At 35.0% G+C, this 15,396-nt stretch overlaps 1 protein-coding gene across 7 annotated transcripts in view; it reads right to left on the reverse strand.

The window, feature by feature from the left end:
- ash1 (histone-lysine N-methyltransferase ash1) overlaps positions 1-15,396 on the reverse strand; it is a 1,128,611-nt gene that overhangs the window by 942,634 nt on the left and 170,581 nt on the right. For all 7 annotated transcript variants that reach the window (XM_090378882.1, XM_090378880.1, XM_090378881.1 and 4 more), the window contains exon 5: positions 1,423-1,572. In XM_090378882.1, the coding sequence (XP_090235008.1) occupies positions 1,423-1,572 (150 nt within the window). The remainder of the gene's footprint in view (positions 1-1,422; positions 1,573-15,396) is intronic.

A 15,396-nucleotide genomic window follows, 5' to 3' on the forward strand; every position in this document is an offset into this window, starting at 1 on the left:
AATCACCCGTTGGCTAAAGGAAAATTTCCGCACATCTATTCTACAACTGTCTTTCCTCAATTTGAATCTATGCCCCCTCAGGCTCTTAATCTGAGCAAGAGTAAGAATCCCATCAGTATTCAGCTTGCTCAACCCATTGAAGGCCTTATACACCTCAATCAGGTGCCTACTCTCCAGGTGATGCAATTTGCAGAACTTATGCCTTTCTTGGTAAGAGCACCCCTTTGTTCCCCTCACCAATCTTGTTGCCCTTCTTTGTACTCGCTCTAGCAACTCTACATCCTTCCTAAAATGAGGCCTCCAGACCCGTACACAGTACTCTAGGCATGGCCTGACCACTGCCTCGTACAACGGGATAATCACCTCCCTGTCCCTTCCAGCAAAATTCCTATATATCATAGACAAGACTCCATGACCTGCCCTGGCAACACATCTGCACTGCTCAGCAAACTTCATATTTGACTACACAATTACCCCAGGTCTTTTTCACTTTCCACTTCCTGAGTGTAGTACCACACAGTTGGTATGTTTCTTTTAGGGTATTGCTAACCATATGCAGTACGTTGCATGTGTCAAGGTTAAACTTCAATTGCCACTTCTCAGCCCATTTGCCCAACTTGTCTAGATCCAATTGGAATAGCATACTGTCTTTACTGTTGTTAACAACCCTATCAACCTTTGTATCATCTGCAAACTTGGACATTAATCGTGATATATCTTCATCAATATCACTGATGACTACACAAAACAACAATGGGCCCTGGGGAACTCCACTAATAACATTTGTCCATGAAGAGTAGTGTCCACTGATTACCACTCTCTATCATCTCCCACTCAACCATCCCTTTATCCAATGTAACAACTTACCCTTAATACGATACCTCTCCAATTTGTATAGCAGTCTTCCATGTGCAACAGTATCGAAATCAATATCACTGATGACTACACAAAACAACAATGGGCCCTGGGGAACTCCACTAATAACATTTGTCCATGAAGAGTAGTGTCCACTGATTACCACTCTCTATCATCTCCCACTCAACCATCCCTTTATCCAATGTAACAACTTACCCTTAATACCATACCTCTCCAATTTGTATAGCAGTCTTCCATGTGCAACAGTATCGAAAGCTTTCCTGAAATCCAAGTATATGATATCAAAATTATTTTTGGCATTCAGTTCCTTTGTGACCACATCATAGTATCCAATCAAACTGATCAGACAAGGCCTCCCTTTAATAAACCCATGCTGTTCCTATTTATATTACTCTTTTTTTTAAATTGTTTTCAGATACTGAATTGATCCTGAAAGCATGGCTGACACCCTGAAACGTTGTGAATCAACCTATAACGTTGTAGTTAGTAAGAGATGTGAACAACTTAAGAAAAAATAATTTATAATTGTTTTACAATAATACTCACCTATCCTGTTTAAAATATGATGAATATAAGCCAGCTTTAAGATATTTCTTCTTTGGTAAACGTGGCTCTTTTTTTCGAAGTTTTCTTATTTCTCCTGGTGTAGTACCTCGACCAACAGAAGGCTCTGTAACCATAATAACCTGGGGATAGCTGTTGAAATGGACTTTTTATTATTATTATTAATAAAAGGAATCTTTATACAAACAAGAATTAAAGTTGACCTGGTAAAATTTACTTCAAAAAAATTCTAACCTCAATGAAAATGATTCGATCTGTAACAACGGAATAGTTTAAACCTTTTTGGAAAATCTTATTCATATGGCAATAAATTATATAGAGTTATATAATGATTTGTATGAGAATTAACATTATTGAACCTTAATTTAACCCTTAGGCAGTGTAGCACACAATATACTTAAGGATTAAATTATATAACGCAAGAGTGTGGTTAAGCTCAAGAACTGAGGTGCCTATAAATGCATCACTATTGTTTATTTCAAACTATTTTTTATTTTTTGTCAGAAAGACTGGAAGTGAAGAAGACCATTTGATATATCAGTCATATTAATAAAATATACTCCTTTCCAAAAGTATGGTAAAAATTAAAAACAGATTATAGAATTAATGGTCACAAAGGAAAGCAGTTTTTACAATAACACAATACAGGTTGAGATTTTTTACTGAATTAAAGTTTTATTTAGTTCCTCAATCCACCTTGCAGATGATCTGACTCAGGTGTTTAAGGCTTTGAATAGATTGAGCAAGCTCAATGCTTTTGGCATTCTTCCTCTTGCTCAGATTACACACATGAGAGGCCATAAATTCAAACTTAGGAAGAATGGTTAAAAGATTGATGAGTGGAAGTTTGATTTCAGCCAGTGGGTGGTTTATTGGTGGAACAAACTTCCAACTGTTGTTGTTGTGGAAGTGGGTAGTTTGAATAAATTCAAAGACAAACTAGACAATTTATTGGGGAGGATGTGGGAAGTCTTTTTTTTTTTTTTTTTTTGATGATGCTATATGAGTTTACTTTCTTGCATCATATGCCACTAATATAGACAGTTATCCTGTGAAAAAGCTCTGCAAATTCATGTGGACAGTTTATGGTCCCCAAGACTAGTTGCAGACATTCTTCCAGAAAAAACAGCAAAGATTGTAATTTGGGAATCCAAACACTGATGAAGCTGATAACCAAATTTCGCAAAGTCCAATTGTTCAACAACAACCAAATCCTTTGCTTTGTATCTCCACATGATGGCGAGACTATCAGTAATCCTGGGTATGTGCCCATGTGCAAAGTCAAAAAATGCTGCATCGAATTTACTGGAGGCTAACCACCCAGGTGCAAACCAACATAAGCAGTGGTCAAAGTGAGGCATCCACAGAGCTGTCAGGAATGGCCACCCCATCCCTCCATCACCAGGTAAAACTATGTAGCAGTTGACTCTCATCAACCCAATACAATATCTGGGGTTACTATATATCCAGGTGATTTATTTTCTGTCTGGTCAGAATTTCAAACTACAGTAATATGTCCAGTTTTTCTTTCTGGAAAGGAAAGGAAAACTAGACATACTGAAATATGACTGAAAAATAGAAATGGAGGTAAAGTTCCTATAATGATCATTTTATTTTACTCAAAATTTCTACAAGGAATACCAACCTTTAGGCCCTACTCCTTATAGGACACTTCATTTTAAATGCACAATTATTAACTGAATTGCACTCAGGCTATCCATAGTAATCAACGTGTATACATGGAGTACAATAAATATGTACTTTACATAGGTTTACAAATTAAGCATATCAGTTTATAGCAAAAAACTATGACATGATGAACAGGCAGACTAAATCATCACAATATCTAAGTGATGACTAATGCAACAGTCATCAATCAATAAATAGCATTATTAGAATCTAAAGGAATATATTCATCAGGAAAATCTAGATTAGTATTATTATTAATACTAGATTATCAAATATCTTAATCTGATTCCAGAGCAACTCATGGGGTCTTGTCAATGATATACAAGAATTTTGATAGCAGCAATAAGGAGGTGATTATCCCCTTGTATAAGGCAATGGTTAAGCCACACCTTGAATACTGCATACAGTATTGAATACTGCATACAGGTCTGGAGGCCTCATTTTAGGAAGGATGTAGAGCTGCCAGAATGAGGACAGAGAAGAGCAACAAGATTAGTGATGGAACAAATGGTTGCTGTTACCAAGAAAGGCTTAAATTATGAAAATTGAAGCATCTGGAAACTAGGCACCTACGAGGTAATCTGATTGAGGTGTATAAGGCCTTGAATGGTTTGAGAATGCTCAATGCTGATGGGATTCTTCCACTTGTTCAGATTACGTACCTGAGGAGACATAAATTCAAATTGAGGAAAGACAGTTGTACAACAGATGTGCAGAAATTGTATGTAGCCAGCAGGTGGTTGATTGCTGGAACAAACTTCAATCTGTTGTTGTGTAAGTTGATAGCTTTAAATAAATTCAAAGAAAAACTGGACAAACTTTTGGAGTGGATGTATGGGTGAAATGGGAAGGGGTTTTTTTTTTTTTTTTATTGTTGTTGCTATATAAGCTTGCTTTCTTGCATCATATGCCACTACTAATGCTAATGCTATTTTTTATTGTGTTCATTTTAATATATATTTATTTATTAAAGTACATTAATTTCAAGCTTATCTTTCTTTGTCTCTTTTGTAAATACAGTAGACGCCGCTTATTGTGATTACTTCAGGACTCAGCTAAAGCGATAACAATAACTGAAGAAACAAAAAAATGCAGCATATCAGCATGGTTTATTGATGCAGAATGTAAATGTGTATATAAAAAGGTGGAAGGGTAGAAAGGAAATTCAGTGCAACTTCAACATACACGGGTCTCAGGTGACCACTTTATTACCCGCATTACAGGCGAACTGCATTATAGCTGGCAAAAAGTTTTACCATTTTTTCCTGTTTTTTTTTTTTTTTTACATAAATATATTTACTTAGTAAATAAATATTTCGTTTACTAAAGTTTTATGGGTATAAAGACTAAAATACAAATTATTAAAGGTGATATCATTCCCTTTTCATTAATATACAATGCTGTTATGGACTTACAGTTTACAGATCCATTCTGAAATTCATGTAATTTAGTTTGCCAGAACTGATGGCACTTTTTTCAGTACATAATTCTTAATAGTGGTCAGTTGTAATGAATGAAGTGTTCACTGTCTCACTAGACAGTGAACACTTCAGTGATGGGGTGGCTAGAATGTCACTGTGACATTCTAGCCACCCCCATCACTGCATTAATGTTTTCAAGCACTCTGTTAATTTATGCTATTTTTTTTTCCTTACACGAGTCGTATGTTATTTGCTGAGCCACTCCCTATGTCACTAACCTTCTGTTTTTCGATTTTCTTCCCATGTTCACAGAGGCTGAGACTTCTTCCTCATTCAGTTAATGTACAATTGGAACTTCTATATCCACCTCAATTTAAATAGTCAGGTCATTTGCTGCAAGACTGTCACCAAGTATGCTACAAGCAGCCTTTGCCTCTTGTTTAGCAGCATTCTCAAAATGCTGCTAATTCAAGGTTATTATTAGTGATCTTGTCCTTTTCCAATGCATTTTGTCCAGTAGATTTCAGTTGCTGCTGAGCTTACTTTCTCCCACACTATTCTAACATTGTATGCAACGTCTTTAGCTATTAATGTTTTCAGAAATTCTAGAATTTGAATTCTGAGCTCACAACACCACCAAGTAAGTCACCGTGATAGTAGGATTTGAAGGCTTAAATAATCCCAGATCCATGGGATGAATTAGTGCAGCTGTATTCCTTGGCAGAAATGCAACTCTGATTTTACCATCTTTTGATTTCGGGACATCAGTTGAAGGATGAGCTGGGCAGTGATCTAACAGAAACAGAGCCTTTTCTTTAAGTTTTTTGGAAAACAAGTGGCATCAAACTCATAGTAAACACTCACTTTCAAACCATGAAGCAAAAATTTCACTCATCATACAAGCGTTGGAGCTATTTTTATAAATCACAGGTAGATATTTCATGTTAGTGTGCTTAAAACACCAGGGAACACAACTTTTGCTGATGCACAATAGCTTTCACTTGTAGTATTTCCTATCTTGTTTGTTCACAGTAGCACACAAATTCTCTCTTTGTTAGTTTTCGTGCCCATTTGTTAGGTGCCTTTTTAATATCCAGTGACTTGTTGGGGAGAAGTCTATAGTAAAATGCTGTTTCATCACATATTACACAGAAATTCAGTGAAACATATTACACAGAAATTCAGGAAATGCTTCTGTGGTTGTAATGTCACCAAATACAGTTTCACCTAAAAGACTAATCGGATATCCCACAATGAGATTTAAATCTCCAAAGCCAACAAAGCATATACATCAGGGAAAAAAAAAAAAAAAAAAAACGAAAATTGCCATTTCACTGATTCATTTCCTCTATTAGTTTGTCTAGTTCTTCTCTGAATTTTTAAGCCATCAACTTCTCACAACAACAGTTGGAAATTTGATCCTGCAATCATCCCCAAGTAGCATATAAAATTTAAGTGTCTATGTGTTCAAAATTAGAAATAGCATTGGTAGTGGCAAAAGATGCAAGAAACCAAATTTATATAGCATCAGTAAAATAAAAGAAATGAAACTTTCCATTTCGCCAATTAATTTCATCCAATAGTTTTAGTTCTTCCTTGAATTTATTTAAGCTATCAACTTTCACAACAGATAGCAGTTTGTTCCTGCACTCAACCACCTGCTGGCTAAACACAAACTTCTGCACATCTATTCTGAAACCTTCCTACCTAAATTTGAATTTGTGACACCTCATGTGTAGTCTGAAAAAGAATTCCATCAGCAGTGAGCTTGCTCAATCCATTCAAAGCCTTAAACACCTCAATCAGATCATCTTGCTGTTGCCCAGTCTGCAGGTTCTGCAATTCAGAACTGAATCTTTTCTACATAAATCACCTGCTTTGTTCCCTTCACAAATATCACTGCCCTTCTCTATACTTGTTCCAGCTCTACATCCTCCCTAAAATGAGGTCTCCAGACCTATATGCAGCATGACCATATACAATGGAATAATCACTTCCTTATCCCTGCTAGAAAAATTCCTGTATGTCACTGACAAAACCTAAGTGCTGTCCTGGCAGCCTGTCTGGATTGCTCAGAGAACTTCATATCCGACTGAACAATGCCCCCCCCCCCCAGGTGTTTTTCATTTTCCACTAGTCTGAGTATAGTACCACAAAGTTGGTACATTATTCTGGAGTTACTGCTACCCATAAGCAGTATTTCGCATATGTCAATGTTAAACTTAATTGCCATTTCTCAGCCCATCTGCCACACTTTTCTAGATCCTGTTGCAATAGCATACCATCACTCCTGTCATTATCCACCCTGCCATCCTTTGTATCATCTGCAAATTTGGACATTAAGCCTGAGTTCACCAGGCTTCATGAATATTATCAAATAATATAGAAAACAACAATAGGTCCAACACAAAACCCACCAAAGTGGGGGCTCCTCTAATAACATTAGTCTACAAAGAGCAGTGTCCATTTATTGCCTCTCTCTCTCTCTCTTTCCATCCTCCAACTCAACCATGTCTTTATCCCTAGCAGCAACTTTCCCTTAATGCCACACTGCTCCAATTTGTACACCAGTCTTTTATGTACAAACAATATAAGAAGCTTTCCTGAAATCCAAGTATACAATATCAAAATTATTTTCTGCAATCAGTTTATCACAGTATCCAATCACATTGTCAGACAAGATTTCCTCTTTAAAAACCCATTCTGTGTCTGAAGTATAACTGCAGCCTTGTTTAGATGATACTGCATTACTTCTTTTACCAGTAATTCCATTATTTTCCCAGAATAGAAGTAAAACTAAGTCTATAATTACTGATGTCAACCTTTAATCCCGCTTTGTGAACTGGGAACACATTCGCACATCTCCAGGCTGCAGGGGACTTCATCTGCCCATGAATCCAAGGATACTCTCATAATTATGGCTAAGGGTTTGCTTACTTCCTTCACTGCCTTCTTTAATATAACTGGATAGATCCCATCCATCCCAGGTGCCTTTCTTATGTTTAACTTCTGCAATTTCTTCTCCTCCACTTTCCACTCAGTTATTACAAAATTATTTAGTTCTCTGTTAGAGTTTGATAAACTTCTGGCATCCCTTTCCCTACAGAATTCCTCATGTGTGAATGTAAAGGCAAAATACTCAGTTTGTCAGCAACCTGAGCTGCAGCAGCAGCATCAACAGTCAAACAACCGATATCCAGTGGACCAATTTAATTCATCCCCTTCCTTCCAGTGTTTACATAAATAATGTTGGCTGTTTTTCTTTGTATCCCTCGTCAAAGATTCCTCATAATCTGCCTTAACTTGCCTAACCTCCTCTGTGACTTGATTATTGACTAGTTTACATCAACGTCAGTCTCTCCTGAAAATTTATATGCATCCCATGCACTTTTCTTCTCTGCCAAAAGTCTCATTAGTTCATCTGACATCCAGGTAGAACAGTTTTCCTTACTTGGTATGAAAAGACTAGAAGCTTCCCATTTAGAATTTGCTGTTGGTAATATCATCATTTGGTCCCACTGTATAGAATTTAAAAACTGTCTGAGACCACTGTAGTCACCTTTACAAAAGCAAAAACCCTTCCCTTTACCCCTGATGGTACGTACATCTTTAAGTAAATCTCAAATCAATACATTGTGATCACCATTACCTAGTGGTTCGTTTATCTGCAGATTCTTAATGCATGAATAATCATGCCTGATAATTGCTAACTGCTGGAGGAAAAACAGATCTGGCTGCTGTAGCATGTTCAAAACATTCTGATTTACTGGCCCATTCTATTTCTCTATACAATTATGCATTACACTTATCAGATTGATTAGGCCTATAACACACTCCTACTCTCATTTTTTTCTTTCCCAGTCCTGTCATAATACATGAATTTGAATGAAAGAAGGAAAATGAGTGAGTGATTGCTGATCACTGTATTTTGTTTAACATTTACAGTGTCTCTAAACACATTTAAAAAATAAAAATAAAAAAAATAATAAATAAATAATAAAGTGTGTGGTATGTCAGTACTGGCAAGTGTGCAGATAATGCGAGTGCACAAGGAATTTGTGTTGTCCTGGCAGGCCACCCATTCAAGATTGCAGTGGAGCAACCTGTTGGGAACACCCCCACCTTGCTAACAACGGTGCCTTTTCTTATCTGCAGCATGATGTAGGAATGCTGACATTTCCTTCAGCTGGTCTGGACAGTGTGGTGTGTGTGTGGGGGGGGGGGAGAAAACAAAGGAAAAATAAACAGTGCAATCTTCTCTCCCATGTAGAACACTCCAGCCCTATGACTTCATCCCAAACACTCCCTCTCCCAACTTTTTTTGTCTGGTGAAGCCTACAATCAGAAAATGTTTACTATTCTTGTCAGTTCTCCCCCCATGAAGGATACACTTGCTCCTTCCGCAAGTGTACCCCTTCATCCCTTTAACTTCCTATTGTTCACCTTGTGTTCCTACATCTGTTCATTCCCCTTTCACTGCCACCCCTTTTCATGTATTCCTCTACCAGCGTTGTTGTTTTTTTTTTATTATTTGGCCCTCCCTAATTATCATACACACAGTCCGGTATTCGCCCTGTCAGAGAACTTTCCACCTGTACTACACCCAGCTGCCTCGTCACGCAGGTGAACAGTTACATGGGGTCCCCATAGCTAACTTCTGGAGGAACAACAGACAAACATAACCCAACGCTACATTTCACAAATTAACACTAAAACTTACACTTTTCTCTGGCATTTACAGAAATGTAGCATCACAATGTATATTATGTCATTTGTAGGGTGGGAATCCCTGTGCCACTTGACAATATACACAATACCCTTTCTGTATACACTGTACTCCCCGTATTCAAATTCTGCATCCTTTATATCTGAGTAAACACCAACCACATCTCTGATATCTAACAATGTCTGCATGACCAGCACTTCAAATTCTCAAATTTATTTATCCTCCTATGCTCCTAGCATTGATATACATGCAAGTATATATGCACCTGTTCTTACTCTTAGTTATCCTAACACAGCCCACATATTTACTTTTTCATGACGACTCCCAGCAGTCCTAGAAAGCCCCCCCACCCCCAAAGAATCAAATACTACACTAAACAAATACAGCAGACTCTCAATTTTCCTGGATAGATGGTAAAAAAATTCCCGGATAATTGATTTCCCGACATATGTAAGAGATACGTTCCAGGACTTCTTACATAAGTCGAGTTTTACGAGTTTTAGTATTAGTTTTATTCTAATAAAATATTGCTACTATATCGTTGATATGCCAAAATTACAAAAACCACATAATATTCTCAGAAGAATGAAGAAAGATAGTTATATATTTTTAATTTAATTAGTTCATTTAAAAACTTTATCTGAGGACAGCGGTGAAGAAGACTGAGTAGCACATAAAAGGAAGAAAAAACATGTTATTGTACTGTAAAAACTAATATGTATTTCATGGCCTTGGTCATTATAGTTGACCTTCATTGATGCCGATCGCTTCACCGCTTCTCGTATTCTGTCTTTCTTCTTTATTGTGTTCACCGTTGCCACTGACAAATCTGAATTCCGTGCGATACTTGTTAATGTTTGGCCATTTTCACACATCTTTATTATTTTAATTTTCTGATCCAACTCGATCACTTTCCTTTTCTTGATAGAGTACCGCTGTCACTTATTCTCTTAGTTGGCACCATGATAACGGTCAAAATTAAATTTTCTGTAAAGAACTTCGACTTTAGAGGGTTAAAGCGAAAACTCACTATTATCACTCCAAGCGAGCTCACATTTTACTAAAACACATATCTGGAGGTCACTGCCATAAAACAATTTGCACTTTCCGGTTTATTGGGCTTTTCTGTTAGTGCAATTAATTATAAATGGGTAGTAAACTCGATCTTATTGCATTTGCCATAATATCAATAGCTGGAATTCGGTTGGTTTTTACGTTATTATTATTTTTTTTTTTTTTTTTTTTTTTTAGGAGCATTAGCAACTAAGGCCATATTGCTCTGGGAATATGCGGTGGTCATTCCCTGACCTTTCTGCATCCTCCGTATTTGGTGGTCACGGGCTCGAACCCCGGTCTAATCAAGAAGCGTGTGCGCCTGCCCACCTGGCTATGGAGGCGCCTTACGTTATTATAGTGAAATGTGTGTCCCCTTCACTGAAATCTTCAGTCATATAAAAAAAAAATATAACATAATGCAAGTCCGAAGCTACGTAAGTCAGGGACTTACTGTAACGAAAAATGTTCAGCAACCTTACGTAAAAAGTATGGCAATAGTTAAAAAACAAAAAAACTTACCACGCACTATTTGCATGTCCAATATGATGCTTCTGTTTATTTTTTACTATGTTGATTTTAAATCTAATAGCTTTCCTTTATTTTATACGATGTCGTGTATGGTTTGGCCACCAACATTATAATGGTTCATTAGAGATTCAACTAATGCACCGTTTTCAAACTTTTGAATAATTTCAAGTTTTTGTTTAATTGAAAGCACAACTCTTGTGTTTGCCTATGATTTTTGCAATTTCTAAAACAAAAAAAAAAAAAAAATTCCAACAAACCTGACATACATAACAAAAATTTGTCCTTTGGCAGTGTGACGGAACACGACAATTAACACAACGCACTAAAATAAACTGAACATTTGGTCTCTCTTTTTTTTTTTTTTTTTTTGAGCGATGGATGCGAAAACAGTGTGGGTTGCAAGATAATAGGTACACTACTCTCCCAATTACAACTTATAACGGCTTCTTGTCGCTTATTTACAACTTGCAAAATATCTGTTTATACCTATTCTATTTATTACTTGAATTTTATGATTTCTGGGTGATTTTTTTTTTTTTTTTTTATTATTATTTGGAGTCTTGAAGTGTCCTGATTAATCTGCTCACAGTTAATACGGTCCCAGTAAATCGAGAGTCTGTTGTATATCTAATGCAGTAATAACACTATGCACCAGTTATGCTATGAAGTCTATGTTATTAATTTTATATAATTAAAATTCAAATGTTCTTATCAATACAAAAAAATGGTGGCAGAAATAGAATGTGGTTTCTTAAACAATTATAAACAATAAGCAACAAATTCGCCAACGTAATCAGAGAATCACAAATAATAACTACACCTCTAATTCTAGATGAAAAGTTAAATACAATAACAATCCTACTCTAATTCAGCAGTTACGCAGCAATAATACTACCATGCTACCAAGTTTGTGTTATGTGTATTAGTTAAATTATGCCATTTATCAGTACTCCTTTACTACATTTCTTTATAAACAACTTATATCAGCATTGTTCCACCACATCACTGTTTTCAGACAGCCTAGTTTTCTTTCTCTAGAGGCATACTTCATGTTCTACAGAATCTGCAAATAAATGCAACTTTTCTTCCTCTTTCATCCAACCACCAAAGTTCACCTCTAGAATTCCACACACACAAAATACACTGCATTTTGTTTTGCCACTTTTAACTCGATATCTTAACTTTTTTCCAACTGTATATTTTTTCTTTTGGTGCCCATTACTTCAGCCTTACTGATTTACTAATTTTGCCATGTATTTATTTCTGATGCCCTAGCATTTACCATGTTTTGAGAAAACTAAATCGAAACAAAACCATCTGGCCTACCATACTACCAAATTGAAGTCACGTGGTTTCTCCATAAATCGTGCAAGTTCATGTATACAATGGACCCCTGCTTTACGATATTAATCTGTTCCAGAGACACCATTATACCATGAAAATACCATAATGTGAACCCAATAACATATTGTTTTTGGTAATTCATTCCAGGACCTTGGAAGTTGAAATTTTAACTAACTAAGCTATTTATCTCTCTAAAAGGTCATTTTTAAAGTGGAACTTGTGATAGTTTTATATAAATTTATGTCAGATAAGCACAATACAAAAAACCACTTCAATCAAAGGATGCAAAAACAAAATGCATGGACAAGTTTACAAATGCTGCTATTGGCTGAGAGAAAGGACCACGTGGTTCTGTCAGACGATCATAAGTCCATCATAAAGTGAAATAAGTAGGTACCGGTTAACATGATCACTGGTTAGGTAGAATCAATGCTTAGCGCTTTATAGAATGAAATTTCAAAAAATCAATTCAAATCATTAAAATGCACTACACTTTCATTGTTATCATATGTTCAGTTATAAGAATTAGTTTTGAATGCCTTTATGACATTTTTCTAAATCATAATTCTGGAGGTCACAACCTCAAAACAAAAACAATTTGCAGTTTCCAGTTTATTGGGCTTTTTTGTTAGTTGGTTGGTTGGTTTGATGTTTAATGGTCCATTGGGAGCTAAAGCCATAATACACCAAATCAAAATTAAAGCAGATCAATTATTTATTTTTTATTTTTTTTTGTAGCCAATAAACAGGCTACCGTGTCAAGAAGGCAAATATGATATATTACAGTATAAAGGTAAATAATTAATATAAAAAATAGAAACTTAAATCTTTCTATATAAACTGAGTGTAAAAAGTTAAAAATGTCAGACATGCTTTTTTGTTAGTGTTATAAACTCATAGTAAACTTGATCTTATTGCATTTGCAATAATACTGATAGCTGTAATTCTGAAGGTTTTTAGCATTAGCATTAGTAGAGGCATTTGATGCAAGAAAGCAAGCTTATGCAGCATCTGCCAAAAAAAAATAATAAATAAATAAATAAATAAATAAATAAAAACCACTTCCACTTCACCCCTCTGTTCGTTCGAAATACCTGTCCAGCTGAGCCTTAAACTTATTTAGGCTATCAACTTCCACGACAAGGGATGGAAGTCTATTCCACCAACCAACCACCCGCTGGCTAAAGGCAAATTTCCTCACGTCTATCCTACATCTGTCTTTTCTTAATTTGAATTTATGTCCTCTCAGGTGATTATTCTGAGTTAGTATGGCAAAATGTGTTTCTCCTTTCACTGAAATCTTCAATTATATAAAAAAAATAAATTTTCAGAATCTTCTCTTCTCTATTTTTAAGTTTCGCAAACTTGTTACACTTGTGCAATTTGTGCATGTTTGTTCTTCGTTATTAATTGCTTATCTTTTTTTAACTGTTTCAAATTTTGCAATAAAAAAAAAATCAGTGAACAGAAATATCAATTAGTTAGTATGTATGTATTATATTACAGTATTAATTAAACTATGTACATAAGTGCAAATTTGTCTTTATTTTGCTAACCTGTGGAAAATATTCTTCCAATTTTAATATATGATTTAATTTTGTTAATTGTTAAAAAAAAAAAAAAAAAAGCCAAACTAAATTATATTGTGTTACAGTCACCTGGTAATTTCTTACATATACACACATGTGTATTGTGACTGTAAATTGTGTGTTCTCTTGTTGATTTACCTGTTAATTGGTAAGGTAATAAAGTGTAAATTTGTGCTTTATATCTTTACTTTTATAGCCTGTGGATAATATTCCTCCTATTTTTCGCTTATTAGAATTGCCGTTTAATAGAATTAAAATTTTGTTATGCAGAATCTAAGGTAAAGTAATTTGATCATAAAGTGAACCAATTATAAAGTGGGGTCCAATCTATTTTTGTCTAGTGTAACCCTTAGCAGCTTTTTTCTATCCTAAATGTAACTTCAAGCAGAAGAATGGATGTTGCATGCTGTCGTTTATAAAAATGTACTTTGTAAGTAAAGTAACACACTTGATGAACGATAGCCATATTTCCCTCCAGACATAATTATTTGTAATTAGTGTTCCACTGTTATACTCTTATTGCATTTCTAGCTGAGGGGAGAAACTGGGTAGTAGTAGTGGCATGTGATGCAAGAAAGCTCGGGAATTTTTTTTTTTTTTTTTTGGCTGGTGCAGAATAAGCCTCAGGCTTCCTTGCACCATATAGCTAATAATAATAATAATAATAATATATTATGAAGAGGCACATCGTATTAAAGTTGCACTGTATTAAAAGCAATACAAAATACTTTAATTTGACTCTCCACTGTTTCTTCAAAAAAGTCATCAATAAAAATTAAATGTTTAATTTTTACTGATGGCTTAATGTTTCTGGAAATCCGTACAAGCCATAAAAAACAAATAAAATATTAAAATCAAGAATTAGAAAGGGTTACTGCTCTACTGTAATATAGTCAGAATGGTAGTTCTGACTATATTACAGTAGTCAGATACATTACTTTCTTTCATGGAATAATGACAAACTATATGAAACAACAACACGAACAAAACATACGTGTCAGGGTTCAAGAAAAATTGGGATGTTACTTAATCACTTCCAGTGCACATGCATGAACTGCAATAAGACAAAAAGCAATAACACAAACCAAAGCACTGATTAAAATAAATGTTATTATTATTTTTTTTTTCTAATTATTGATATTTACATTCTATTCATATCTGTCTGATTGGGAATTCATAAAAGTGATAACATTATCCATGATCACAATAAGCGGTATATACTGTATTGGCTTAATCAGTTGTGCTTGAGTAATGCCAAAATTTACAAAATTAATGATTCTACAAACTTAAGCTTGGCATACATTAAACGTTTTATGTTTCTATATCACATTGCTGAGATTTGTCTGAAAATTTAAGTACAATTAATAAGCATTTTATTTCATTAAAACTTTCATTAGAAATGAAATTAGTAAACACTGCAATCTACTTGTAAAATGTGAAGAATTAGAACCTTAAAAAAAACATAATTCAAAAAACTAAATACTTTTTAAAAATATTAAAGTTAAAATCTGGGGTCTGCTGGGAGACTGACATCACTCATGTTACAAAGAGAGTGATACTACTGTCAGGTTAATCGTAATTACCATTAAAAAATATATACACT

The sequence above is a fragment of the Mastigoproctus giganteus genome, chromosome 8, assembly GCF_048544385.1.
Source record: "Mastigoproctus giganteus isolate SK-2022 chromosome 8, ASM4854438v1, whole genome shotgun sequence".
NCBI lineage: Eukaryota > Metazoa > Arthropoda > Arachnida > Uropygi > Thelyphonidae > Mastigoproctus > Mastigoproctus giganteus.